This window comes from Paramormyrops kingsleyae, chromosome 9, assembly GCF_048594095.1.
Source record: "Paramormyrops kingsleyae isolate MSU_618 chromosome 9, PKINGS_0.4, whole genome shotgun sequence".
In the NCBI taxonomy this organism is placed as follows: domain Eukaryota; kingdom Metazoa; phylum Chordata; class Actinopteri; order Osteoglossiformes; family Mormyridae; genus Paramormyrops; species Paramormyrops kingsleyae.
Genome location: NC_132805.1, coordinates 6381917 through 6406809, shown reverse-complemented (window position 1 = coordinate 6406809; position 24893 = coordinate 6381917). Strand labels below are relative to the sequence as shown.

Sequence of the window (24893 nt, the reverse complement as noted above, 5' to 3'; positions counted from 1 at the left end):
GTAGATTTAGGAGGAATACTTAAATCTCCACCTCCCATCTTTGAACCCCCCCCCCTTCCATTTCTTTAGAAAAATACTTGTCTATTTCAGCTATGTTCTCCCATAGTACCAGCTGCAGATGGCAGCACAGGCCAGCGTTTCTGAACCCGGTCCCCAGACAGTCCACGTTTTTAAAGAGCTGGGAAGGAGCAAAATCATGGATCCCTGAGCACCAGTCTGAGAAACACTGGCACGGGCAATGAACCCGGTGGGCCTCTTCTCCTCAATGCCTCTGTTTGTCCCTGAACAAACATAGGTAATATAGAAGGAGAGCAGGCATTATTGTGAGAGAAATGACGTCACGCAGTGGTGAGAAACATTTGCAGCATTCCCCCTGTTTCTCTCACCATTGAAGGGCTGCATTGGGGTCCATCCCAAGTACAAAAGTCACTGGCTCAAAGGCCCAGGAATGATCTGGGAGAGGAATGCATCTGCCAGACTGGCACATCAGGGTACAGTCACAAAGCGGAAGCCTCTTTGGGGGGGGGGGGAAGGCAAAGATGGAAGCGTGATTAACACAGGACTATTTTTTGAATCTACAACAAAGTCACACTGATCTCCTCTCCAAAATTGACCACATTAACATCGACCCTTTCTTTATTCCCTGGGCCATTTTTGATCTGTGAAGCAGAATGGGGGTAAACTTTCAGCTCAATGGTGGAAAGAGTCAGGCACACATGTAGAACAGGACATTTAAAAAAAAAAAAAAAAAAAAAAAAAACTAACATCTTTATGCCCCCTACTGGTCTGCTGGCAAAATAGCAACAATCTGTATTCATTGCCTGTGCTTTAGAGCCAGCAGTGTTAGAGATTCATATGGCTTTGACAGATACGTGGCCTTAACACGAAAAGCAAAAGGCAGGTGAAATTCATCCAAACATTATTATTACATGTGTAAATTTCCTAAAATGAAGCCTAAAAGACCAGCACGGGTCAAACTTAAGCAGAAAAACGCATTTCTTCTGACAATTAAGAAGTAGGTGCATTTCTCATTACTGGCTACTTTAGTAAATTTTAGTCCTTGTGCTTAGCATTACAAAAGCGCAGTACCGGAGACTCCCCGAGCCGAAACTGCTGGTGCTAAAATGCAGTTGGAATGATACACAAAGAAGTCGGGTATACACATTAACCGAGCTCTGCATGAAATGAAAGCAGACGACGAAATTATTTTCTTCTCGGTATTGTACGAATTAAGTGTTAACAAGCACAGCTCAGAAACACTCAACTAATCTTAAGAGAAGGAAATGATATATCACCGATTAATTCGGAAATTAAACGAAATCAATGAATTAGTGAATGCAGTTAACAACCGGAGAATCACTTTCGCCACCGTCCGGTGTGATATCGACTTTGTCAGGCGTCAGTAAGTCCAATACAAGCATAAATATACTTTAATAGTAAACATTTATATTTAGCTCTAAATCAACCCAAAAATAATTTTATCGATCTGTAAACCTCTCTTTTCATATGACGACCGTGTCATTGTTCAAGCTTGTGGAGTTTCAACGTTGTTTTGGTTGACCATTGGAGGAGATAATGCACTGGAACATACGACAAACAAACAGACAAGGGTAAGATGGTCCTTATGACTTTTAAAATATAAGGATTATGACTGGGTATATTGTAGCACACAATATTGTTTGGTTTGAAATGAGACAATGAGACGGGATCAGACATAGCTCAAACCCAATGAACCATGCAACAGGTGACATGGAGGATTGTGGGAAATGCAGTTTAAGTCACCTGAATTACCCTCACGATAAAATTTAAATCCGTAAGCCCATTTTACACAATACTGGATTTATTTTTTAATAAAATTCTACGAACAATGGAAAACGCACCACACCACTAAAATGGTTGGAATTACAAGTAATATACAACACAGGAAAAGGCATTTCTGTGACATATATACACATTGAGTTTATACAAAGTAAAAATCGAAGACAAACGAGCAAAACGGATGCATTTCCGTTACTGCAGCACATTTACATGAAAAAGCATGAGTGAATTTTAACAAATCAGGTTTATTACAATGTAAAAACAGCTATCAAGTACTAATGCAGACTCCTTAACTGAATACAAAATACCATAAGTACACAATATTTCTGTAATAATTTATGAAAATATAAGCCTGGCTCCTCAAGATAACAGGAGATGTTTCTTGTAGTACAGGTATGCTGTTTTAGTGCTTTCTATAACTACTTTATAAAAATCCATGCACATGTAAGGCCTGAAAATGCATGTGTGCAATGATCAACCAACATCAACTCATAGCACTTCTGAGTGTGTAATGCAGGGTACGGGACTGACCACATTCGTTTGCAAGCCAACAGTTTGCAAATCATTTTTCACAAGGTTTCAGAATTTAGAATTTGGGAATGGGGGGGGGGGGGGGGGGCTTGACAGGCATCTTTGGCATCCAACCATCATGGATAAGGCTTAACAACTAATTCTTCCAATTATTGGCAAAAGTACAAAAAGAATGAATAGGCAATGAGATCCAAAGGCGAGAACTGTATAGCGGCAACACATTCATAGTGGCCACTGAACAAACAAGTAGTCTTTCGCCTGGCGGAACTGCCACTTTTCCAACTTTGCAGAGTCCGTCACCTCCAAAGGTTCCTTAAGAAAAACTGTGTTTAGAGGAGCCGAAGAGACACCTTCATTTTAAGGCCTTCACTTGAATATCAACGTAGTAACTAAATTAGGACACCATTGTTCATAGCCTTCTTAAAATTTACATAAACTTATTGAAGTGGGCCACAATGTGCAGATGACCTCCATAAATAAAGGCTGCAAATATCAATATATATTAATATATCCAAGAAAAGAAAGCAAAATGTCAACAGGCTGATTTGGGCTTTGAGTTCTACAGCTGTATTCCACTGGCTTCTTGTGTCCTGTCAAAGCAGCAGCAAAGGTATTCAGTTTCTGTATTGCAGATATCATCTGAAGCATTGCTTTGACACGCACGCTTGAGACACCTCCACGCAGCATGTACGAGACTGATGAAACTTCATACGAATACGGCAAATATGACCCGACAAGGTGCAAAACGGAACAAATCCAGCACCTTCCTACTGAAGATCTTGGAGACAAGGCTCAAATCAAACCAGAGCAGCCATGTTAAATCAGGGACAGCAATGTAGAATCCTTCACACTCCACCTGACCCAGCTTGATCCGTATCAAGGTTCATTTTGTAACATCCCAGTCTGCCGTGGATCACGTTGAATCCGGCACAACGGCTGCATGAATCGACTACAAACCTTTTAGAGGAGATCCCACAACCAGTTTGTTTTTTTCCTTTCACGCCGTTTCCAGTTTGACTCAAAGCTCAACCCCATCTCTTGTAATGATGCCTTGGCTACAATCCTTTCTATGGGAGGAGATGCCTCATGGCTATTTTCAGCTTCCAGTTTCTTAGCAAATGATTGCCTTTTATGGTCTATGATGCCGTTTGAATCCAGTATTTACAAAAAAAAAAAAAAACACACATTCCAAACACAGTTTTCACCATCTTTTCTATTTCCATAAGGAAGCACACAAGAGCCCCCCCACCCCATGATGGTATAAGGTTTAAGGTATTATGGTGTCCATGTGCACATTCGTAGACCACAGGAGCACGTGGGCACCCATGTCACCATATTAACACTGCTGTATTGATGCTGTGCTGTATATATTGCTCTTGGCCATCACATTGGGAGGGTGTATAACCCATATACCCTTACACAGGTAAGGTCTGTACTACAGCATACAAAGCAAAATGCATATTCCAACTTACTTCCCAAGTGACATTAAGCCTTTTGAGCTAAATGTACCCACACAATATCTGTGTTTCGGTAAGCACCAGACCACAGACAATTACCCTGACTAAAAAGTCACGTACTAAAATTTGCATGCATGGACATACACAACAGGCTCCATTATGAAATCAATACCAATGTTCAGATTATACAAATTGGTCCTTTAAATGGTTGCAGTCATCTCCGAAACCAGCAGAAATTAACCACAACCTTCCTCTTATTAGTATTGGGGAAGTGACAGTCTGAAGGGACAATATTGCAGGCAGTAAACAAGACGAGCGTCGCCCTCCAATCCTCATACACTGCGGAGGACAACAGCAGAGGAAGCACAAAAGGATCTTCTATGGTTAGGCCAATAGCATGACATGTTACATAGGTAGGACAAGCAGTCAACATAAGCAGGTGGTTTCAAAGACGACTTGGCAAACTGGCCAAAAGGGAATTAAAAAGTCACAGCTCATCATGGACAGTGTATTCAGCAACTGAACAAACATCAGGGTTGACAGTCATATACTTGTCTAAGCAAAAGTCAGACAGTGCCAGCACACTTTCCATGCATTAAAAAAAAAAGAAAAATAATGGAATAAAAACCTTGTCAGTTGCTTTGGTGTGCAGAATGTCAGAGCATGCAGAATTAGTCGCGGCACAGTTAAACTCACTTTCATTCGGTCATCCAATGATTTAAAGAACATCTCAAAAGGCTTTGCAAAAAACGAAACACAAAGATACCAACCCCCCCCCCCCCCCCCAAATGACCATAATTACCAAACACTAGATCAGTGTTTTTCAGCCGGGTCTTTGGGGACCCCCAGACTATACATTTTTTGCTCCCAGTACTCTGGCAGGAAGCTGGGGGAAGCAAAAACGTGAATCTGGGGGCCCCGGAGGACCGGGTTGAGAAACACTGATCTAAACTGCCCTTTCGTACAAAATAGTTGCTGAGCAGTAGAGTGCAGGTGCAGCAAAGATCTAGCATATACAAACCCAACATAATGGAAATGCAAGTGTATCAACTGATCTTTGAATATCTACTTTGTCAGATTTCCACCTGGAAAACATTATTTTATTTGCCCTGGGACCTATTTTATTAACTGACCAAATACTGAAAAGCACAACTCACAATCAGGCACTTAAATGCAATGTGACCCAGACTCCAATGAAATGGCAAATCTGTTCACTAACAAACGCTGTAACACCAGCTGTGTGCAGGACTTGAACAGTTTAAGTCAGCGTAGTAATACAGCACCTGCAACGTAGTTGAATTTCCTAGCAGCAAGGACCTATGGTCGTGAAGGACTGGTCAGACAAGCCAAAGCACTCAGCCCTAACAAATCCTCCACCCCAAAATTACCAGGCCAGCTTCTCCACTAAAGAGTGCTTAGCCCAAAAAAAAAGTTCAAAGGAATGAGGGAAAAGGGGAAAAAAATCCATTTTCTCACTTGGAGAGACACCCTTCTGTTTCACTGTAGGGAGAAAATGAAAGCTCTTAACACACTGAATATAATGCACGGTTTAGAAGATTTAAAACACAATTTACAGTATTACCGAAGACTATTGCGTTTAAATATGGAAAGGTCTCTCTCTACACTTGGGTATCACAACAGTAATAAGTAAGAGATTTAATCAATCAATTAAAGATACGGCATTTGAAAACACTGGTGGTTAAGAAGTAAGCAAGAAAACAGGTCTCACAAAAAAGACATTGGTCTCCAGGACAGTGTCTTGGCAAGAAACTACATCTGCACTGGCTTGGAACTCCTCTGGGATTGTCTCTTCAACCCTTAACCGAAAAGGAAAGTGACGACTAGTTAACTTCTATTCTTGATTTAAGCCCATGGATATTAAATGGCCATCCATCCATATTTAATTTTGTGTGTGTATTTAAAAATAATGTGCGCAGCCAGCTGCAGTTGCACACTCTCACCTGTGGGGGCTGCTGCAGTCCTGGTCTACACTGGGCGATTTGTGCACTTCGACTCCAACAGAGCTGTAGTGAGCGGGAAGGAGTTAGTGGACTGTGACCCAGGAAGACCCAGGGGAATTAAAGCTGGATCACACAGGAGGGGGAGGGACTGACCATAAGGGAGGGGAAGCTTCAGACGTCCTGGAGGCGGTCGTTTCTCCTATGCCGTCAGCTACACCATCTAAGGGAGACATTCTTGGCAGCAAGTCTGGACGGCCTGATTGCATGCCTGAATTTGGAAAACAGCAAAGTCGTATAAAGTGTGGGAAATTAAACTTCCTCTGGGGACCTCCGTGTGTGTGAAAGCACATTTGACTGAGCCTTATGTTAGAAGTTGTTGTGTAGCTCCTGTCCCAAGACTCCTCACTCTAGTACCTGGGCATTCATCGGAAGCTCAGCCCAGCTGCACTTATGTTTAGTTGACTCCTCAACAGCTCATACAGTACTGTGCAAGAGTCTTAGACACTCGAAGAAAATGCTGCTTAAACGATCTTGTTGACGAAAAACTATGATGTCTGTGAAAAGGCATCAGCTTGTTCATTGCTAAGCCTCTCATAAAACCACCACAGTATTTCCAGCAACCATCCAATACACCCATGTGTCTCTTGACTTGACCACTGGCACATCTCATACGGCTAATCAATACTTAATTAATTGAAAAAGTAAATGGAAGGAGCTGGTGGTGAAGTTTAACGGATACATGGAATGACTGAGGTGCCCCAGAGGAGAGGTTTGGGAACTGAAGCAGTGTTCATCTAGCCATCTGGCAAGATATCAGTTTTGGAGAACAGAAGATAGTCTTACTAGTTTGTCAGTTTTCATAGGTTCTAATGCTAAATTGTGTTTTTTGTTCTGAGCACAAATACACTTATTATCCAGATTACTCGCTTTAAACGTTTCCTTTTGCTGCCTAAGACTTTTGCACAATACTATGCATTTATAATGCTCTATTTTGCTCACTTGTACGTCACTTAGGACAAAAGCATCTGCTGAAGTAAATGTAACCTAACATATATACCTTTGCGGGTCATTAAAAATTAACAGTAGGCTACGAATACCATTCTTCTGGTCTTGTCGTCCGCAACTCACCACTTTCAACTTCGGACTCCATGTGACTCAGGTGGGAGCGGTAAACGATCCGGGAATCGATGCCTGATGTCGTGGCTCCATGCGACTGCTGGGAAGGCCCACAGGGTACCGTCTGAGTCCTCCGCAGGCCTGCCTGCCCTCCACAGCGGCTCTTCTTAGAAGGCGACGTTTTCACTGAGAGCAGCAAGGAAGGGGTGGATTTCGCTGTTATGACGCAAGACGACTGGCAAGGGGGCAAACATCAACAGGGATGCAGATGCACTTACGTGGGATCTTCTTAAAGACGCTACTGCACATGAAGCGCTGGAAACGGTCTGCGTAGAAACTCGGCCTGTGCACCGATACCGTGTCCTAAGGAGAATCACAGGCGTTCCATGCTCAGAGCTCGAAAGGGTCTTCCGGAAGCAGGCAACACACCCACATGCATCGAGAAGGATCTTACCCCATCGTGCACCAGTGCCTTCCACGAGTGCTCCAGTTTCTTGGTAAACCTGAGCAAGATTTTGAGAAAAACAAACCTTAGTCTTACCACTAAGAGGTTCTAGGTGAAACCCCACCCACGGTCACAAGACTAAGATGCGGACACCCACCGGTACGACTGCAGGATGTCGATGATGCCGATGTAGAGCAGCAACCGCTCATTCTTGCCATTGCGTACCGGAATCCCGCCCATCCTGCAATGATGGCAGTGTGGATCAATGAACGCAACGTGTGAAGCTTCCGGTGACTGATCGCTATGGCGACGACAGCCACTCACTGGTCCTCCGAGTCATGTGCCCCCTTGCCTCGCGCCTCTCCCTGAATGGACTCCATGGCAGTGCAATACAAGGACTTCTGGCCCGGTGGCCTTTTCTGATCTGAAGAAATCGCTCCTTCAGGACCGGCACCCTCGCCGGCTCGCTCCCGGTAGGCCTGGTCCACATTGTGGATGCCCATCAGCAGACTGTAGTCCATGATCTTGAAGCTCTGCAGCAGCTGAAGAACAGAGACAGGACATTAAGGGTCAGAGAAAATAGAAAGAGACCAATGGAGTTTTCAGTTTCAGATGAGGGTTCTGTGAGTAATTCCCCACAAAGACCACAAACTCCCACAAGCACAGGACATGGCCAACAGACACACACCAGGCAGTCCCTCTGGATGGTCTTGCACAGGGCATTGTAGGTGTCCTGTTCTAGCAGGAGTCCTTCAGACATGTCCTGCATGAAGTCCAGGTCTTTGAAGGTGGGCACGGCCTTCTCGCGCTCCTTGGGCGAGGCACGCCGCTTGTAAGTGGAGCCTTTCAGGTCATACTTGAGGTGCATGTGCACAGCAGATGGCAGCAGGTTGTTCATCACCACGATGCGGATGTTCTTGCCACCCGCCTGGACGCAGTACAGCCCGTAGAACTTGGGCAACAGCGTGCGCTTGTTCTGGTTCAGGTTCTGTAGGGTTGGGAAGGGGCCAGGACAAGATATAGTGAGCATGGGTCAGGCCTCCTGAAGACAAGTAAGTGCATGACCTCCAGATCTACTGGTAGATCTCTTAGACAAATGCTGGCTGATCGTGTAATACACAGGAACACCACCACATTATGCAAAGTACACGAACTCGTCGAACTGTACAAGGAGCAGCGGAAGACCATGGAGCGTGAGCAGGAGCACTGGGAGGAGGAAGAGGAAGTGGGGGATTGGGGGAAAATAAATTAAATGATGAAAGACATTTGTGCTAAGTGGACTGAAGCGCAGAGTTTTGTGGAACTGTATCGCCCCAACCAAGCTGAAGCGAATCAAATTCGTGACCAAGTGAACATAAAAGTGATGTCATATTTTAGAAATATTCTACAGCGCAGAAAAAGGCAAGTCTCAATTGACAGATTTTCAGTGAAACTGTCAAAGTAAGAGGCCACGAACAAACCCGAGGTTACACTCAAACAGGCAACAGACGAACCACAGGCGATCAACGAACCAAAGGCCAAGCGAGCAAGGAGAGAGAGCACTCCTGAAGTTTCCCACTGTTCTAATGGAAGGAGACTCTCCTTCCAAACAGTAGTCCCCCAACCCCCACCCTTCCTCTCTTCCATTCCTTCACACCCGAACTCCTCCTTACAAAAATAAGCAAAGTATGAACTTTATTTTGCACTACTGTACACTGTTTTTTTACTTTAGTTATGTTTCTTTTATTATTAATGCTTTTATTCTTTATTATTAATGATTTTACTATAAAAACCAGAAAATTAATTAACAAAAATTATTATTTGGTAGGCTTGTGAACGGATTAATCGAATTTCAATGCTTTCTTATGGGAAAAATTGCCTTGGTTTGCTTGTACGCAATTTGTACATTGGTTCACGACCACTTTCCTGGAACGGATTGTGTTCGTGAACCGCAAGCACAACTGTATTTTCCCACCATTAAACCTTCCCCATCATGCTACCATATACATGACTATGTACATACCCCATTCCCCCTAGTGAAAGGCTCTCACTTTGTGTCCTACTCTTTGATTCCACATTTCACATAGTTCCATAAAATCAGTTGACAATGTCTGGTGACCCTTTCAAACAGCAGGGGGGAGGAACACATGGTACCCCACCAGGCCTACACATGCTATGATCTAGTTTAGTCTAGAAGTTAATCACATCAAAGGCTAAGTTGCTCATGAAGTAATCCAATTAATCCTTTCAAAACATAACTTGGCGCATTATTAACTGGAAACTTTAAGCTCTGTAGATGCACGGCAACAAATCATTCCTGGTTTCATAAACTGATCTCCACGCAGCCTCTGTTAAACAACCCACTCACTAAAGGCCTCTATGCCAGGCACAACTTTGATAGACATTACTTACTAAATGCACACAAAATGAAAACGGCATGTCACTTTCTAAAGCTTCTCTCCTTCGCTCACCATGAAGTATCCAGGCAGTAGTTTCTGCAAAAACTCTGCCTCTTTGTGCTGCACAGTCTTGATGATGAATTCGTCGTCACTGGAGACGTAGAAGAGGGAGCCGCTCGCGCCAGAATTAGAGAGCTCAATCAGGGGGTCGTTACACAGGGAATACTGTTACCAAAGCAAAAAGAAAACAAAAATCAAAAATTAAAAATAAACACGCTGACAGACAGCACCAAAGACAGACAGCGCCAGGTGGGGAGGACTGACCAGGTAGTCATCTGGCCGTATACCGAAGAGTTCCCGAAAGTAGCGGAAGGCGATAGGGGCGTAGGTCTTGAACCGGAAATCGCTGTAATGGTGGGCTGGGGTCAGGTTACTCCCTTCACTGAAAATAGCAGAGAGCATTAATGAGCCGTGCTAATATACATGTTCCACGTGCAGATTTGGACAAGCCACAGAAACCCAAGTAGACAGACAAGCACAAGTGCGCGTGCAAGCACTGGGAGAGCCGAGGGAGCGTAACGGAGACGATTCTCGGCCCACGAGCGGCATCCACCTTCCATCCAGCCATTTTTTCCCCACCAACCTGGGGAAGAAGATGCTCTCTACCACCACAAAGTCCTGCATGAGGACATCCCTCTCAGCCTTCTGACTCAGGCTGCCCACGGTGTGCGCGATGCCCAACTGGATGGCACCTTTGAGGGCACTGGAGGTCGTCTAGGAAGACATGAGAGGACATACACATGAACATCAGAATTAGAATTTAGTGATTAATTGTCATTGTTGACATACCACAGCACACAACAACAAAATGCGTCCTCTGCATTTAACCCATATGTGACAATGTGACATAGCAGGGGGCAGCTAATTCAGTGCCCGGGGGCGGTACCTTGCTGGTTGGGGATTCGAACCTACAATCGTTCAATTACAAGTACGCTTCCCTAACCATTAAGCCACATACAGGATTTTAATTTATCGCATATGCCAGGCATAGGAATGGACTGGGGAACCGCCGCTTTATATGATAAAAAAATACTTGACTGCTATTGTTAAAAACAACAACCACAGTAAATAAATGCCAACACAGCATCATGTGCTCAGAGTACCATTTAGGAACCATGTGACTTCTAGGGTAGATATGTTCTGTGTTCAGAGAAGTCTGCATGTCAACGTTATACTGAGCTGTTATTACGACACTTGTGGCCTTCCTGTTAGCTGCAATGAGTCTGGCCATTCGGCTCTGACCTCACTTATTAACAAGGCACGGAGAACTGCTCACAGGATGGTTTTTGTTCGTAACTTAGATTAGATTAACTTCATTGATTCCAGGAGAGAAATTCTTGAATAAAACCACTTTCTGTAAATACTAGACATGACGGGACATAAAAATCCCAGAAGGGAGGAACCAACAACCACACAACATTTAAAATTGCTTGAATAAGAGGTCCTGACCATTCTAATGCTTAACCTTTCAGCAAATAACCCTCTTGACCCCCATGAAACCTAATAATACATATTTAGGTATATGCACGGTTAAAAGGAAACACGGCTCTCTCACCCTGCTAGTCAAAAGGGACCCATTAACCCCGAACAAGTGTGAACAACAGAATGAACGGGACAAATACATCTTAAGGTTCCTCAAAACAGCACATCATATGGAACTGGGTGACTGAAGGGTGTCTCAAGTGATAAAATTAAAATGCTACGCAAGAGGATAGTATGTAGTGCAAAAAGGAATAGAACAGTGCTTATTTAAGTTTCATGGAGGGGGGGCGGGGAGGAAATCGAGATTATCCATGTGTTTTACACCAATTCGCAGTGGATGGCATTGGTATTGGACAAGGGGAGTTCATGCAATGAGCATGAGATGAAGGATAATGAGGGTTTAGTAGCCATTTCCAACTGCAGGGGGCAGTTCAGAGAACTAGCTGAAGGACAGATGGAAAAACAAAGATAGATAACTGGCATCATCCAAGAGGGACTAGCTGAAGATGGAGGTGCTGGGACAAGAGCCACTAGAGATGGAGCAATTGAGGTGAGACAAACCCTTGATAAGCATCTGCACATACCATGGAAGGCAATAAGTTGTCTAAAGGTTTCGATAAGGTGCATCGAGTAGAAGCATGTAGAAGCCGAGGATCAGGAATGCACTGCAATCACTTATTTACTCAAGTGAGGAAGAACACATACATGCCACAGCTATTTGCATAACTGCATAATAAGTTACTTGGATAACTGGACAAACTATTTCATTCCTCTTTATTCAAAGCGCAAGACATCGCCTCTACTGCTTAATGACGAGCTTATGCACCATGAACGGAGAACTAGTCTTCTGACTGCTGCAAAATTTCCCCATCTGGGAAAAGGCCTACCAGCAAGGAGGGAGCTGCACTAAACCGCCAACTGCTCCAAATGTTTCAAAATCAAAATGAATATTTGGATGCTGATCAGCACCACAGCAATGCTTTTCATTTTGCATCCTTTTTAAAAATGCTTCTTTAAATGGATTTTGTTTGGATGGTTGCCATTGCATACCACATGCAAGTATGACGACCTTTAGACCAATGCTGACCTTCTTGTAGGTGGTCTCTCCTGTGGGGTCAACCCCTCTGTGACCAATGGTCTTCTTCATGCTCTGGGAGCTGCCTGGCATCTGAAAACAAAAGGGAGATACAAGGAGATGCTGAACTACTAACCAAAAAAAAGTACCTGGTAGAATGGGAGCATATGTGATGTTATCCATCTCAATGTACCTCCAACTTGAGAATCACGAGACACACATTTAAGCATTTTTGTTAATTTCCATTTAAATCCTAGTCCTCACATACCTATTTTTACAGAAATGTGAAACCAGGACTGGAGTTAGACACTGAACCCTCTAGATACTTCCATGTAACAAGGCTAATTATTTAAGTGCATTTCTGTTGGAAGTGCTAAATATGGTCCAATCGCAGTCTCAGGGCAACAAACTATTTCTGTATTTGCTTAAGGGCAATTTAGCAAGTTCTCCTAATAACTTCCATTAGAACTAAAACTGCCTTTTAAATTACTACAACACACCAGATTCCACTGCCTTTTACTGCAGAAATGTATTATATAGTTCTCCAATTTGATTATATTACAAGAAGCACAATAAACCATAATGATTAGTTAACCTTTGCACTTATCAAAATTCACTTATATTCATAAGAAAGCCCTTACTCGACACTAACCAAAAAATTAACCAAAAGCCTTTAAATGCTGTCTATCAACTAAATCACCATACAATTCCCAAAAGCAGCCAAGTATTTCATTGTTTTGGAAACCGCACAAATTTTATAACATTCCCCATAAGACACTTAGTTGATCAAATAATTCTTCCCACATCAGCATCAAGGTCATCCTTTAGTAATTTATTAAAATTTCTATTATTTACATCACATTAAACAAATACAAAATTAGCAAAACCCTACATAACCCAATGGGAATTTCTTTCATATAAGACAGAAAGGGACAAATCAGTGATTAAAAAAAAAGTACATTTCACTACTTACATCTGAAGATCCCTTTTGACTACCACCGGACACTGTGGAAAGACAAGAATATTGGTCAAATTGCACATCTCCCCAACTTTCTCACACTGCAGCTGTGGCTTCAGGAAAGGCAAAGTTAAGCTTCTGGATGTTCCCAGCAATGATTCATTATCTTTATTTAAATTGTGCTTGTAATCCTATTTGTATATCCATAACTAAGCACTACTCAATTTCCAAACTCCCAGAAGCACTAATATTAACACAAACATAATAAATATAGAGCTAACCCTAGACTTTAAAATGCTGGTGCATTACATAATCTATACCTGTAAACAAAAAAAAATTGCTGACATGCAATGACAAATACCATTTCCACTGGGGAACCAGTATTAGTGGATTAAAAACAAGCTGAGCACTCTAATTAGACTGTATTACATTCGTTCTTATGTCCCAGCGATATTCATATTGCACAAGCTTACGTCAACCCATTTTCCCCACATTTAAGCAAGGGATTATAAACCAAATACAGGTGTCAAAACAACAGTTACAATACCTATGACATTCAAGAAGCAGAACTGTGTAGAATTATGCTATGTGAATGAGATGACTAAACCAGTACAGAAAGTGGGACGGGCCGCCCAGAAAGGAAGTCAGGTTCCCTCCCAAAAGGCGAGCCTATCCTGGCTGGATGGAGAACAGCCCTGTGGTTGACCCACACACTCACAGCACTTCATGGTTCTCCTAGCTCAGTCTTGCCAAGAACATATCAAGCAAAACACTTCAACCAATATTACTGTATGCAAGATTTACTATCTGTGCATCTGCCCAGAAGCGTAAAGGGCGATTCCTGCCTATAAATACAGAACGGCATCTATATAGAAAGCAGAGCAGTCAAACTTAGCATGGGGATCACAACTAGCACATCTGTCAACATTTATCCCAAGAAAAGCTCTTGACTAGACACTGACTGTGACAGAAATCATTTCAAAGGGTAAGGGAGGAGGCATAAGTGAACATTTCATCTACAAACAAAATCAGCCTCCACGCAATGGTAAACCTGTCCTGTAACATGGGTGTGCCAGACCAACTGGAAGGAATGCAACAGTCCGATTATAACAAGAGCACTTCAAAACAAACAGGATAGAGCAAACAACAAGCCCAGAGTCACCACTGACCCAGACGGGGAGAGGAAGGGATTCAGCAAATGCAAAACCAAGCGAAACAAAGGCAAAATGCATTGTAAAAAGGTGTTATTCAAAATGTATAGTGTTGCACTATAAGCATACTAAGGCAGCAGCACCATGCAAGTACCTCCACAAGCTATTCTTCTCCAGAAAGGAAGATTCAGCTCTGTAGAACAAGATATGTTACACAGAGGATACGGCGGATTTAACACATTTATGAGCGTTCACGATATTTCGGCGAAGAAACTCAATTTTGTAACACTACACAGTATTAATGAAAGGAGTTACGAGATGTCTAATTCGGGTGCCAAGCGGTATTCCACGTAACGCGTTTCTTCCCCTGATAGTGCTCAACAGAACAAAACAAAAAAAAGTCTTAAACGATATTAGGTCACACATTTATTATTGGAAATAATTTACGTAATCTATTTAATTCTGCGGGTGTCAGACCAACAGATTCCACTGTATTTCTATCTGACAGTGTTGAAGGGTGGGGTTTGTGCCATTTTGTCGATTTTTTTTAATAGAGTGGGGGTCCATCAAACATCACTAGATGAGAGTCCCAGTATGTCGAGCTGACATTTTTGCGGGCCCGCATTCAGACATTCCCTGGTACGACCGTCGGAAACGTCAAAAAAAACGTTTAAGGCCCATACTCCTTACCTCAAACCTACCTGGACAGAGACACTGTCAGAATACCACACAAGACAAGTCTCCCCCTTGATTAATTTATTTCAGTAATGATAAATGCATCCGCACATTGACACGCTACAGTCCGGCTCTTATTGTCGCCGATTTCCGTGCTTCGGGGCACTAATGCACTATGATCACTCGACACATGATTTCGAAGATCAGGAGGGAGAAGTGTGCTAGCTGTCGATTTTATTTTATTTTTTACAAAAAGCGAAGTACAACCGCGGTGAATTTCACTTTAAAACAGGCTGATATTACGAACTCGATCCCTTTCTGTGGCTAGCACGCACGCCGAAAAGCATACTCGCTGACGGACGCCTTTTGTCTCGCCGCCACGCCATTCATTTCGCCCTCAGAGCAGCCAAAGTTTCCTCAAGCCGGGACACGGGAAGAACAACACTGGTGTTTATATAAAAAAACAACATATACACAAGACCACTTCTTTAAGCCACGCATTAGTTAACCAGCTAATTTTCTATCGACCAAAGGCTGGTGCCGCGGGTGGCGAGAATCGGAGGGACCGTCGAAAGCGAAAGCAGCTTCGCCATGTAAGTTCATCCAAGAAAGGGGACACGTCGCCTTGTCCAGCAGATAGCCGACACCTGACGGGGCAGTCAGAGCCAAACGGCGGAGAATTGAAATATACATCCAAAGGGGAAAATAAACTGGAAACGCGACTGTTTCTCACAACTTCCCGTACATTGTCTGACAGCAAACGACGCTATGCTCCCCTAAAAAGAAGCACACACAGCGCCTCGCCCTTTATAACTATATTTCCTCGCCGCAATTATTATGGAAACAAATGTTACCACTGAATTACCACACATAGGATATTTATCTCGTAAAATGCCTCTTTTTGGATTCAGTCCGTCACAAGTTATTAGCTAGCTACCGTATCTCCCCGGCGCGTATGATCCCACCCGGCTACCACAGTACCGTCACGGCCACTCGCACCACTACAATAAGCTTCGAAAAACCCACAACGACCCATAAAGGCTAGCATCTGCTCGGTGAAAAATGACAAAGTTCGGATCTAACTACCTGTAGGAGCCGTCGAGCCCGGATCAGCTGGACCGGCGGTCGCCATTTTGGTTCTTGCCCTCAGCGTCGATGTGTGTTTTTTCCTGCACCGCGCCTTGCTGGATCCCGCTCCGGCTGCGGCATGCCAGCCCACCCCGTCCGGGGAGGTTAACCCGTTCGGCCACCGCTTTCTCTCCTCAAAGACGGAAACAACACGTGCGACGGAGTGGAAACAGAACCAGGGCAAACTGAAGGAACAACCCAAACGCATATATACACTAAAAAAATAGTGAAACGGAAGTATGACTTAAGATTCCATGTGAAATCGTTCAAAGAGAGTTAACACGAACAATGTGGCTAGAGAATAATGTGCAATAAAACAACTTAGGGGATGGTGAGGAAACTGTATCGTTTACTTGGAAATGTAGGCTTGGTTTATTCTCTAGAAGAGTTAGAATCTCGAAAATAAAACACCCTGTATATTGCTTGTCAACAATAGATACCTCAAAACCGGATGAGTACCAAGTGGTACTCTATCACACCTTGAAACAATTCAACTTTAACCACATATTCTTATAATTAGCAATCAAATGTCATATTTCAATTTAAAGTCAAAAGATCCTATCCAGAGTGTCATTTGTGCTCTATATTGCTTGGGTTAGGTCCCCAAGCGACCCTTATCAGGATTAATATTAGCTCTTTGCCCTGCTTGCATTGTCTGCCTGTTCACTGTAACACCCTCCGTCATTTTTATAAACTATCGAAACACTACATTTTCTCCACCATTACTTGACAGTTACAGCGTTACCATGTAATATTTGATAAGTATTATTATTGTTGTCGTTGTTGCTGTTGTTGTCATAAGCGGGGGGGGGGGGGGGCGGAAGTCCATTAACTCATATAGTGCTACGAAGCGAATGACAGACTCCTGCGCGTGAGGAAAGTCCATTCAAAACAAACAAATCAAAAGCAAGCTCATGACGTCATATTTTTACGAGACGGCAGTGCACGCAATCTCTCTCTCTCTCCCCCTCTCTTAGCAGATGGCGTGTCGCAGGTCATATTGGTCAATAGTCGTAATTTATGCAATAATCACTTTTGTTGTTTTTAACAGTAGCGGTTGGATATACCTTAATAAACGACCTAACGTCTTAGAGTGTTTGTATCAGAAAACAACGAAACGCGCTAGCTAAAATGTCTTAACACAAGAAATCAAAGAAACATGTTTGTCAACGGTTATCCATATCGCTGATTACTTTAATCATCTGTGTGTGTGTATATATATATATATATATATATATATATATTTTTGTGGTAAGCGAGTCAAGTGCTTCAAGGTAATGGAGGTTTAGGGTTCATGTATTTCTGACGATAACTTTATTTCTTAATCATATCTTAGTTTTTGCAATCGATTTTCTAGTCTAAAATATTAGAAGCATGTGAAATATGAAGCCTATGAGTACTTTATGCTACTGTGACTTTGACAATAGGAGCCTTCTCAGGCAAAGAACTTAACATTTCTAGACAGTGAATGCAAGGCATCTTAGCTAAGACGAGTTCGACAACATTTGATGTAAATAGATGACGACTTGACATAAATTTAATTTGAAACAAGATGACAGTACTAACATTCCTTATAACGGTTGGTGTTGCCCGCGAGCAATTACTCAAACAGCAAAATCTCTTCTGCCATTCGGCACATGGAAAGAAACTCATGCTACGTCCTTCGTATTTCACGTTTACGTTATAAAAATGTGTCTAATTTCCAGGGCTCGAGTAGTCAAGGGATGCACGTGGATGTCATCCCTCCTTAGGGAAAATATTCCATTTACATTTGTCCAAAGCAACGTCCTCCATCCCCCATCATCATCCAGCTAAATTGTTCTACATATTTCAATCACGTAAACGTAAATCTATACTGATGGTAGGGCGCATACCAATCAGAAATACAGCTTAATCCGGACCACGCGATTGCCTCTCCCCTCACCCACAGTATTATACATTACAAACCTCTGTGCCCCCCCCCCTACATGATTAACTGTCCCAAAGGTTGTCCTTTCCAGTAGAGGAAATGGGCTGCAGTGCTGTAAAGGGTGTCTCTATATGTGTTAGAATGTGGGGAATTGTCCTAATAGATGTCTTTCCAGTGGATAAAATGTGATGCAGTGCTGCAATAGGTGGCCTTTTAATTTTTTCGCCCCTGCCCTTCAAACAGCCTGAGTCCAGTACTGCTGTCATGGTAATTTAGTAGCACTGATACAAAGTAATATTTCTGATAAAACAAGATAAAACAGACAGGAAATCTGCAAAATATGAGCTTATAGTTTTTCAGGAAAGTCAATTCATTCAATTTCCTGTTTGATCCAGTTTGGTCTTCCAAGTTATGGCATCCTCTTTGTGACGATTTCATCATGCACACACACAATGACATAGCTGACTGAAGAATTAAAAAAATACATGTAATGTGTTCGACGTATTGTGGATTTAATGCAATAAATCCAGATCACTGCACATTTCTGCATTTATTATAACACTCACGCAAATGCTAGTGTAAGGGAAAAAATTAGACAACTTTTGAATAATTTATGAAAACACATCCATTTATTTCCATGCGTGAAACTACAAGATGTCTTTACATGCTGTTTATATGAGAGTTAAAATTGATTAGTGAGAAATATAAATTACTAAAATAAGAGTCAGTCCAATAATACTGATTCTTGGAAGAGGAAATAGAAGCATCTGTTACAGGACTCTTGGTGACATAGTGACTGCTTCCTTAGCTAGTACATTTAACCCTCTGAAAGACTTTTGTTCCCAAATTCAGAATCAAATGTTATTCTCACCTAATGATAAATTGCAGTGAAATGTGACTCAGTCAGTAGGACATTTCCTGCTCCGGTACGCTGGGGTTTCAACTGCTTTTCTGATGGCTTTCAGCAGTTGCTCAGTCAGACAGTTGGGGGCGCTGCGAGACGGGGGCTGCAGGCAGCATTCTGGATGAAGGCCTGAAGACAATGCCTCCTTTGCAGTACACATTTCATCCAGCATGGAATCCAGCTGTATAAGAAATCCACATCCACTAAAACACTCTATAATCCATATTCAGCAAGATATTTACTCAGATACAGTTTTACAAACTACTACAGCTAATATTATTCTTAGATTTGTACAAGTAGTAACATCTTGTGACTATACAAAATGGACATATCAGTAATACTGGTACCACAAGGATTTCACCAAACTTAATTTCTTTATAAACATTTCTAGTTGTACTGCAGGTAGCCGGATCAAACGCTACTCACCCGGTTGCCCACGCAAGTCATTCCCTCATATCCCAGCAGATGGCAGCACTCAGTCACGATACTTTCAATTGGAAACGCCACAGGGAATCTGTCACAAAAGGCATGCTTTTTAACGCTTAAAAAGTGTTTTTTGTTATTTTGAAAATTTCCTAAAACGTGTACAGCATTGATATGTTTTTTACTCTGTATTTCTGATATTTGAAACTGAATTCCATAGTAAGATCAATAGTGTTCAGTGCTTTGTAATTTTTTTTCTTAGCAGCGAAAAACAAAAACATACAGGGTCGGTTTCATAAACACACCAGACAAACAAAAATACTGGCATGAGAACAACTTAATTCCAACCTTTCAATTAATGTAAACAATAGAGTGAGCTTTCATAAAAAAAAAAACAACAAAAAAACAATTAAAATCCCTTGGCCAATTACTGTTTTAGGGACCCAGTCCTGAGAAGCACTGATTGGACAGTGGGGTAGACGACTTGCATTGTCACTTGCACAGTCACCATGAACCTGATTCGTTATGGCTTCCCAAATGTCATTCAACAAGACCACAGATTCCGTCACATGCTTTTAAAAACCATCCTTACTTCTTGACGATCAGTGCGTGAGTGTCGCAGAACCGGAAAGGTACGCCACTGCTTTCGAAGATTTCTTCGGAGCGGAGAGGCCTCTGCATTATCATGTAGTCTGGATTGCGGGCGCGGCGAGAGAAGCAGGCATAGCGCTCCTCCGGCTCTGGGAGCTGGCAGCAGGGGTCCTGGCCTTTATTCACGGACTGCTCCTCCTTACAAAACCAGTCCATCGCATCCTGCCACTGGAAGAGGGGAGGGGGCACAACTGACTTAGCAAGAGTTCAACTCTATATACAGCTAAGGCTGGTTTTGACGCAGAATAACTTCTCATTTAACCGATGACATTCTACAGGAAATTATCCAGATTCTGTCTGGTAAACAGCATTGTTTTGCCCTTCAAAACAAAATGTTGATTTATTCTCCTTTAGGCAGTAAAATGATACAGGAGTATGAACAAGAATCAAAGAATCTAATCGTGGGTGTGAACTTGTTCTTGCTGTTTAGGCAACATCTCATGCATGTTTACAAGGGCATTTTTCACACTTTTATTGTGTATTTGGGCAATAAAAGTTAAAAGTCAATTCTAACCTTCAAACAATGGGATATGAATGACTTTGTATTTTAAAGTTTCTGAAAACACTTAGGGAAGTAAATTCAGGAGAACATCCTTATTGGCTCCCCTGATAAGACGTTATAAGAAATCGTTGTACAGCAGTATGGAGAACAACAAAAAGCATGTTAAAACATTCTCATAATGTGGTCTACAAAACTTTACTGGTGAGAGCCGACATCAAAATCATATGAGAAGAAAACATGTTTTGTCTCTTACATGCAGTTTCTTTTACATTAAGAGTTGATTAATTCTTAATTTAGAATGTGACACAGAGGAAATCACTGCAACATTGTGCCATGTTCCACTATACGAGTTATATTATTTTTCATAAACTGTTTTTCAAAGACCCTTTTGTCCCCTACATCTGTTGTGAGCATTAGTCAGAAGTTGCCTTAAACAACAGAAAACATGTGCCTTCCATATTCAGGGTGGCTTTCATCACACGCAACAACAATAATACCCATCTGTTCTATAAAAACAACCACACAGCTTTTATTTCACTGGCACGAACGACACTTACCTTTTTTTCCACACAAACCAGTGCTTTCCTCTCTGCCTTGCAACACCTGTGTATCCCCGTCTCCAGCTGGTTGATCACCTTGAACTGCCGAGCTAGCCAGCCATAGCCGTCGCTCGGTAGGCATTTAAGGGGGTAGAGGGGGCGCTCTGCTTGAAAGCCGCAGATCGCATCAATGTTCTCGGAATTGGGCCGGCCAGGTGGGAATTCGATGTCAGGCACTTCATAGCTTTTGTCCCTCTCCTGCAAACTCCCGGAAGCATTGCTGGGTGGGAACATGAGCCAATGTATGATTGAGCAGGCACTTTCAGATGTAGCCCTACAGCTCCTGCCCTTCCTCCCTTACGCCATCATCTCCTCTACCTCAACCTTTTCCCTCCATCTGTCTCTCTGTTTACCTCGGGCAGATGCTACGGTTAAAGATGAATCCAGGTACTTGGGGTGCTGGTTTATTGGATGTAGTGCCCTGGGTTAAGGTGGTGGGGTTGGGGGCAGCCTTCTCAAAACAGTGCCACCTGGAATACCCTCGCTTCAAGCAGCAGTGGTAGTGGCTGGTCTTGATGGAGAACTCCTCATCACAGAACGTAGAGAGAGCACTCTCCCACTGTGGGAACAACCAGAAAATAGCTTTTGTGACTATATGCATACAACCATATACATACAAGCAAAATGCCTACAGATTAAAGAAATGGCAAAGGGTTAGATCTAGTGCTACCTGTCATTATATGAAATTATATGGTTTACTTAAACTGCTCAACTGACAGTGCTATCTGAGATGGCCCACAGTATTCCCCATTACATATTAACACAGGTGGATTGCTATTATTTACATCCTGAGGAGCCGTTGTGACTACAAAAATGGCTCCTCAAACAACTAATTTGTAGTGTAAATGATTGAAAAAGTAATTAAGACCTCCAAGGGACCCTGTCAAGGTGGCATCTTGATAAATTGAGTTGTGGGGAATCGTAATGTTGTTTTAATATCACAGTTTATAATAAGTAAAAAATACAGTATGTCACCAAACACAATATATAGATTTAAAATAATGAGGCTTAATCCCATAAAATTACTCAAGATTTTACTTATGACGAGTCAAACCGAGTCACTACGCTTTGGCTAATTCTCCAGTTCTCACACTGAAGCCCAATGCTAATAGTGACTGATTTCAATGCCTCTGTGCAGGACATGTAGCTGCCTAAAACGAACTTAATACCACGTGGAGATTGACTCACAGCCTGCAGCGCACAGCAGAGAGTGAGCGTGCTCTCCTGAGTCTCGTTCTCTTGGCAACAGCCACTGTACCAGGACTCCACGCGGTTGATTGTGTCTGCCTGCCGAATCTGGCTGCCAAAGCCGGAACTTGGGAAAGACTGGTGTGTGTAGCGGGGGCGGGAATCAACGTAGCTACACAGAAAGGGGAGGTTGTCCAAAGATGGCCTTGCTGGGGGAAAGGACAGTTCAGGTATCCGTACGCTCTGATGTCCAGTCAACGTGGGGCCTGGAACAGAGCAGTGGGAGATGTGGGAAAGGGAAAGGAACGGGAACAATGCACGAGGAGTACAGGGGTCGTAACAGATCTTACAGACAAGTCGTACTTACAGACAAGTCGTACTTACGGGCAAGTCGTACTTACGGGCAAGTCGTACTTACGGATGAACTGCCATAAAAGTTTACTATTTTAAAAATGAGTTAATTTAAGTCATACAATGGTTCATAATCAGGAATGCATGCACTACTTTGTGACACTCCTGAAAAGGTTGCATGATTTCAGGGGAAGGCCTACCCTACTGTACCGTACAGTAAATCTATATTATGTACTAAGACAAACCTTTGATTAACTGATGCTAAATAAGAACTGTATATTCCAGTTCCAACTTACTAAGACAGACTTAGGGAAAGGATCTTGTTACACGGGGGACTGCCTACATAGTTCATTAAATTAAATGTCTCCTCCCAGGACATTAGCCTTGTTCAGGGGTCTGTGTGGCAGTGAGCCATGTCGTCTTGTCCTGGTCGACCCTCCATTGGCAAACAGGTCTGTGTGGGGAAGCCAGACGAACTACCACCCAGACCAGACCGGAAATACCAGTGTAACCTGTCTGGAATAAGGTCAGCGATACGCACCCCTGATACTTGGCCACTCACCCACCCCACCCAGACACAGCCAGAATTACTCAGACTTCGGTAACCAAAAACAATGAAGACAACTAATGATTGACCTGGAAATTCCTGTGAACTTGTAATCCAAACATTCCGGCCCCTTTTCTCCCAAAGCTTAAAAATACTCACTGCTCTCTTCCCTGGCAAAGACATCTGGCTCACTTTCAGAAGTCTCTACGAAAACGAACAAATACGGCATTAAATGGGATTAAAAACTGCACGCAGTGCATCCCAGCCCTAAAACAGGGTGATTCACCTACCTATGTCAGAATCCGGAGCACTGAACCCTAAGTATGAAACATATAGAAGAACATTTTCATATGACACAGCAAGGAAACATTACTGAAGCATTAAAGCTTTTATCCTTATCATTGGTAAATAAATATAACCAGAAGAGCAATTCAACACAGAACAAATTCATTAGACAATCTAGTTTTAGCATAACCTTTGTACAATTTTTTTTAGTAAGAACACTAACCATTTAGAAATCGGGAAAGGTCAAAGGGCACCTGTCGCTGGAGAAAGGGGGAATCATCTGCAATATACACATAGGCATATATTATATATATACATGTACATACGATACATACATAATGGAAAAATAATTCTATTACTAGTTGTAGATAAACGATATGCGTTATTTGCGCGTATTAGCGAAACTACGCAGTATGTTAAATATCTGAGATAGATAAGTGGACGAACGTCGGGATTACAAGCAAAGAAAGGCGACTGGAATGCGTATGAGGACTGCTGCGGGAGGGGGGGCTCTGTATAAGCGGTGCACAGCTTACCTTCCGACGCCATGCACACCAGCAACGGGGCAGTCATTGTCAGCCAGATTCTCAAAACTCCACACCAGCCCATCGCTCTCCGTCAAAATGCGTGACGAGGCTACGATGGATACACTGAGAGGCAAAGTTATCTGGAGACCGACTCCGCTGTTTTGTTCCCGCTGCAGCTCAATTTTAATCGGCTGATAAGCAGGAAACTTCTCGCAGGTCCGGGTTACCGACCAGCGTACCAATCTATGTTTGAAAACAGGGGTATATATACTTCTGTTAAGGAAGCGCGCTCTCAGGGAAGGGGTTGACGCATACTGATAAAAAAAATGCGAGAAAAGGGGGAAGGAGGAGACAAGAAAACTGGGAAAGAAAACACACTTCACAAACTGAGTCATCCAGTGAAACTGTTAAGAAGTAGGCCTACCAGTCTAAAGGCGGGGCATAGCAAAGGGAACGACGATCCAGTAAAACGGATGTTTATGTTTGTTTAGAAACAGAATTCAAGGGGAAAACGGGAAATGAAGCGACCAGGGGGGCTCAATACCAAACACAGCAAAATGAGAATGAACTAAAAGAACCACAAAATAACATAACTAGGGAACAGAGAAAAAACAGAGAGCAAGATTGGAAAATAACCATAGATACAGACACCCAGTAACAACTATGAACACAAAGGTATATAGAGAATAACCACCAGAACTACAACTAACCGGTTACCAACTCCGATGACTAACTAAGGAAATGAACAAAGGGGCAGGTGTGGACCTTAACA

General features: G+C 42.7%; 2 protein-coding genes across 4 annotated transcripts; both read right to left on the bottom strand.

Moving 5' to 3' along the window:
- Positions 1-1822: 1822 nt before the first annotated feature.
- On the bottom strand, positions 1823-16448 carry LOC111838414 (phosphatidylinositol 4-phosphate 5-kinase type-1 alpha-like). Of its 3 annotated transcripts, none has more exons than XM_023801370.2 (17): positions 16194-16448; positions 14587-14625; positions 13297-13328; positions 12336-12416; positions 10350-10480; positions 10031-10148; positions 9779-9931; positions 8017-8316; positions 7653-7870; positions 7486-7569; positions 7338-7386; positions 7162-7246; positions 6896-7069; positions 5921-5987; positions 5768-5830; positions 5536-5623; positions 1823-5306 (listed from the first exon to the last, which is right to left on the bottom strand). In XM_023801370.2, exons 1-17 carry the CDS (start codon positions 16441-16443, stop codon positions 5304-5306), a joined length of 1935 nt encoding a protein of 644 aa, XP_023657138.1. In that variant the 5' UTR covers positions 16444-16448; the 3' UTR covers positions 1823-5303. The 3 variants fall into 3 exon arrangements, with proteins under 3 accessions (XP_023657138.1, XP_023657136.1, XP_023657137.1); XM_023801368.2 differs by having other exon boundaries at positions 5921-6035; positions 16194-16445; XM_023801369.2 differs by lacking the exon at positions 14587-14625 and having other exon boundaries at positions 5921-6035; positions 16194-16443.
- Positions 16449-18754: 2306 nt separating this feature from the next.
- LOC111838344 (extracellular matrix protein 1) lies at positions 18755-24532 on the bottom strand. Its single transcript, XM_023801195.2, has 10 exons — positions 24131-24532; positions 23818-23874; positions 23600-23626; positions 23469-23513; positions 22412-22677; positions 21577-21782; positions 21182-21443; positions 20064-20290; positions 19475-19562; positions 18755-19229 (listed from the first exon to the last, which is right to left on the bottom strand). The coding sequence occupies exons 1-10, from the start codon at positions 24201-24203 to the stop codon at positions 19044-19046; spliced, it is 1437 nt and encodes a 478-aa protein (XP_023656963.1). The 5' UTR covers positions 24204-24532; the 3' UTR covers positions 18755-19043.
- Positions 24533-24893: the final 361 nt, after the last annotated feature.

What these genes read in the sequence shown, in the direction of transcription:
- LOC111838414 (XM_023801368.2), bottom strand. Translation starts at nt 16,443, where the DNA reads ATGCGTTTGGGTTGTTCCTTCAGTTTGCCCTGGTTCTGTTTCCACTCC. An exon ending in GAGAAGAATAGCTTGTGGAG is followed by an intron (nt 13,329 to 14,586) that starts GTACTTGCATGG and finishes GTCTTTCCACAG; the next exon opens with TGTCCGGTGGTAGTCAAAAG. An exon ending in CGTCTTTAAGAAGATCCCAC is followed by an intron (nt 7,070 to 7,161) that starts GTAAGTGCATCT and finishes TGCTGCTCTCAG; the next exon opens with TGAAAACGTCGCCTTCTAAG.
- LOC111838344 (XM_023801195.2), bottom strand. Translation starts at nt 24,203, where the DNA reads ATGGGCTGGTGTGGAGTTTTGAGAATCTGGCTGACAATGACTGCCCCG. An exon ending in CCTTTCCCGATTTCTAAATG is followed by an intron (nt 23,627 to 23,817) that starts GTTAGTGTTCTT and finishes TTTCATACTTAG; the next exon opens with GGTTCAGTGCTCCGGATTCT. An exon ending in TGACTTGCGTGGGCAACCGG is followed by an intron (nt 19,230 to 19,474) that starts GTGAGTAGCGTT and finishes TTTCTTATACAG; the next exon opens with CTGGATTCCATGCTGGATGA.